The sequence below is a fragment of the Gobio gobio genome (genome assembly GCF_949357685.1).
Source record: "Gobio gobio genome assembly, chromosome: 9".
Taxonomy (NCBI): Eukaryota; Metazoa; Chordata; class Actinopteri; order Cypriniformes; family Gobionidae; genus Gobio; species Gobio gobio.
Genome location: NC_137115.1, coordinates 56300685 through 56303184, shown reverse-complemented (window position 1 = coordinate 56303184; position 2500 = coordinate 56300685). Strand labels below are relative to the sequence as shown.

The window sequence follows — 2500 nt, the reverse complement described above, 5'->3', positions numbered from 1 at the left end:
AGAGAAGGTGAATGGCCCACTGGGTCCAGCTGGAGGAGCCGCAGACGCATTCACACTCGCAGCCGCCGACTTCTGCGCAAACAGAGTTCCTGAAAAACATTAAAAAATTCATATTAGTAGTGATCGCTGAAATACATTTGTTTTACTGAAACTGAAAACGTGTTGTGTGTACAAAGTATTAGATTTTGATTATTTATATTTATTTATTCACTTCTATTATTTCTAATAAATAAATAAATAAAGTATTTGTGCAAATGTTTTGCTTATTTTCTTTTACCTATCATTTAAATGTGTTTTATTTTAAATGTAATAATGTATATATATATATACTAGTGCTGTCAAATCGATTAATCGCATCTAACATAATATATTTACACACACACACATATTTAACACACACACATATATATATATTTAACACACACACACACGCATATTTAACACACACATATATATATATATATTTAACACACACACACGCATATATAACACACACATATATATATATATTTAACACACACACACACGCATATATAACACACATATATATATATATATATTTAACACACACACACGCATATATAACACACACATATATATATATATTTAACACACACACACACGCATATATAACACACATATATATATATATTTAACACACACACACACGCATATATAACACACATATATATATATTTACACGCACACACGCATATATAACACACACATATATATATTTACACACACACACGCATATATAACACACATATATATATATTTAACACACACACACACGCATATATATCACACATATATATATATTTAACACACACACACACGCATATATAACACACACATATATATATATTTAACACACACACACGCATATATAACACACACATATATATATTTAACACACACACACGCATATATAACACACATATATATATATTTAACACACACACACGCATATATAACACACATATATATATATATTTAACACACACACACACACGCATATATAACACACATTTATATATATTTACACGCACACACGCATATATAACACACACATATATATATTTACACACACACACGCATATATAACACACACATATATATATATATATTTAACACACACACACACGCATATATAACACACATATATATATATATTTAACACACACACACACGCATATATAACACACATATATATATATTTACACGCACACACGCATATATAACACACACATATATATATTTACACACACACACGCATATATAACACACATATATATATATTTAACACACACACACACGCATATATAACACACATATATATATATTTAACACACACACACACACGCATATATAACACACACATATATATATATTTAACACACACACACGCATATATAACACACACATATATATATTTAACACACACACACGCATATATAACACACATATATATATATTTAACACACACACACGCATATATAACACACACATATATATATATTTAACACACACACACGCATATATAACACACACATATATATATTTAACACACACACACGCATATATAACACACATATATATATATTTAACACACACACACACGCATATATAACACACATATATATATATTTACACGCACACACGCATATATAACACACACATATATATATTTACACACACACACGCATATATAACACACATATATATATATTTAACACACACACACACGCATATATAACACACATATATATATATTTAACACACACACACACACGCATATATAACACACACATATATATATATTTAACACACACACACGCATATATAACACACACATATATATATTTAACACACACACACGCATATATAACACACATATATATATATTTAACACACACACACGCATATATAACACACATATATATATTTAACACACACACACGCATATATAACACACATATATATATATATTTAACACACACACACACACGCATATATAACACACATTTATATATATTTACACGCACACACGCATATATAACACACACATATATATATTTACACACACACACGCATATATAACACACATATATATATATTTAACACACACACACACGCATATATAACACACATATATATATTTTTAACACACACACACGCATATATAACACACATATATATATATTTACACACACACACGCATATATAACACACATATATATATATTTACACACACACACGCATATATAACACACATATATATATATTCACACACACACACGCATATATAACACACATATATATATATTTACACACACACACGCATATATAACACACATATATATATTTTTAACACACACACGCATATATAACACACATATATATATATTTACACACACACACGCATATATAACACACATATATATATATTTACACACACACACGCATATATAACACACATATATATATATTTACACAC

General features: G+C 27.9%; 1 protein-coding gene across 3 annotated transcripts in view; it reads right to left on the bottom strand.

The window, feature by feature from the left end:
• Nucleotides 1-2500, bottom strand: part of LOC307131860 (AT-rich interactive domain-containing protein 3B) — a 116550-nt gene that overhangs the window by 3371 nt on the left and 110679 nt on the right. For 2 of the 3 annotated variants that reach the window (XM_079825847.1, XM_079825846.1), the window contains exon 9: nucleotides 1-89. This exon is cut by the window's left edge and continues 891 nt beyond it. The exons of the other annotated variant lie outside the window; for it this stretch is intronic. In XM_079825847.1, the coding sequence (XP_079681973.1) occupies nucleotides 1-89 (89 nt within the window). The remainder of the gene's footprint in view (nucleotides 90-2500) is intronic. 3 annotated transcript variants of the gene reach the window in all.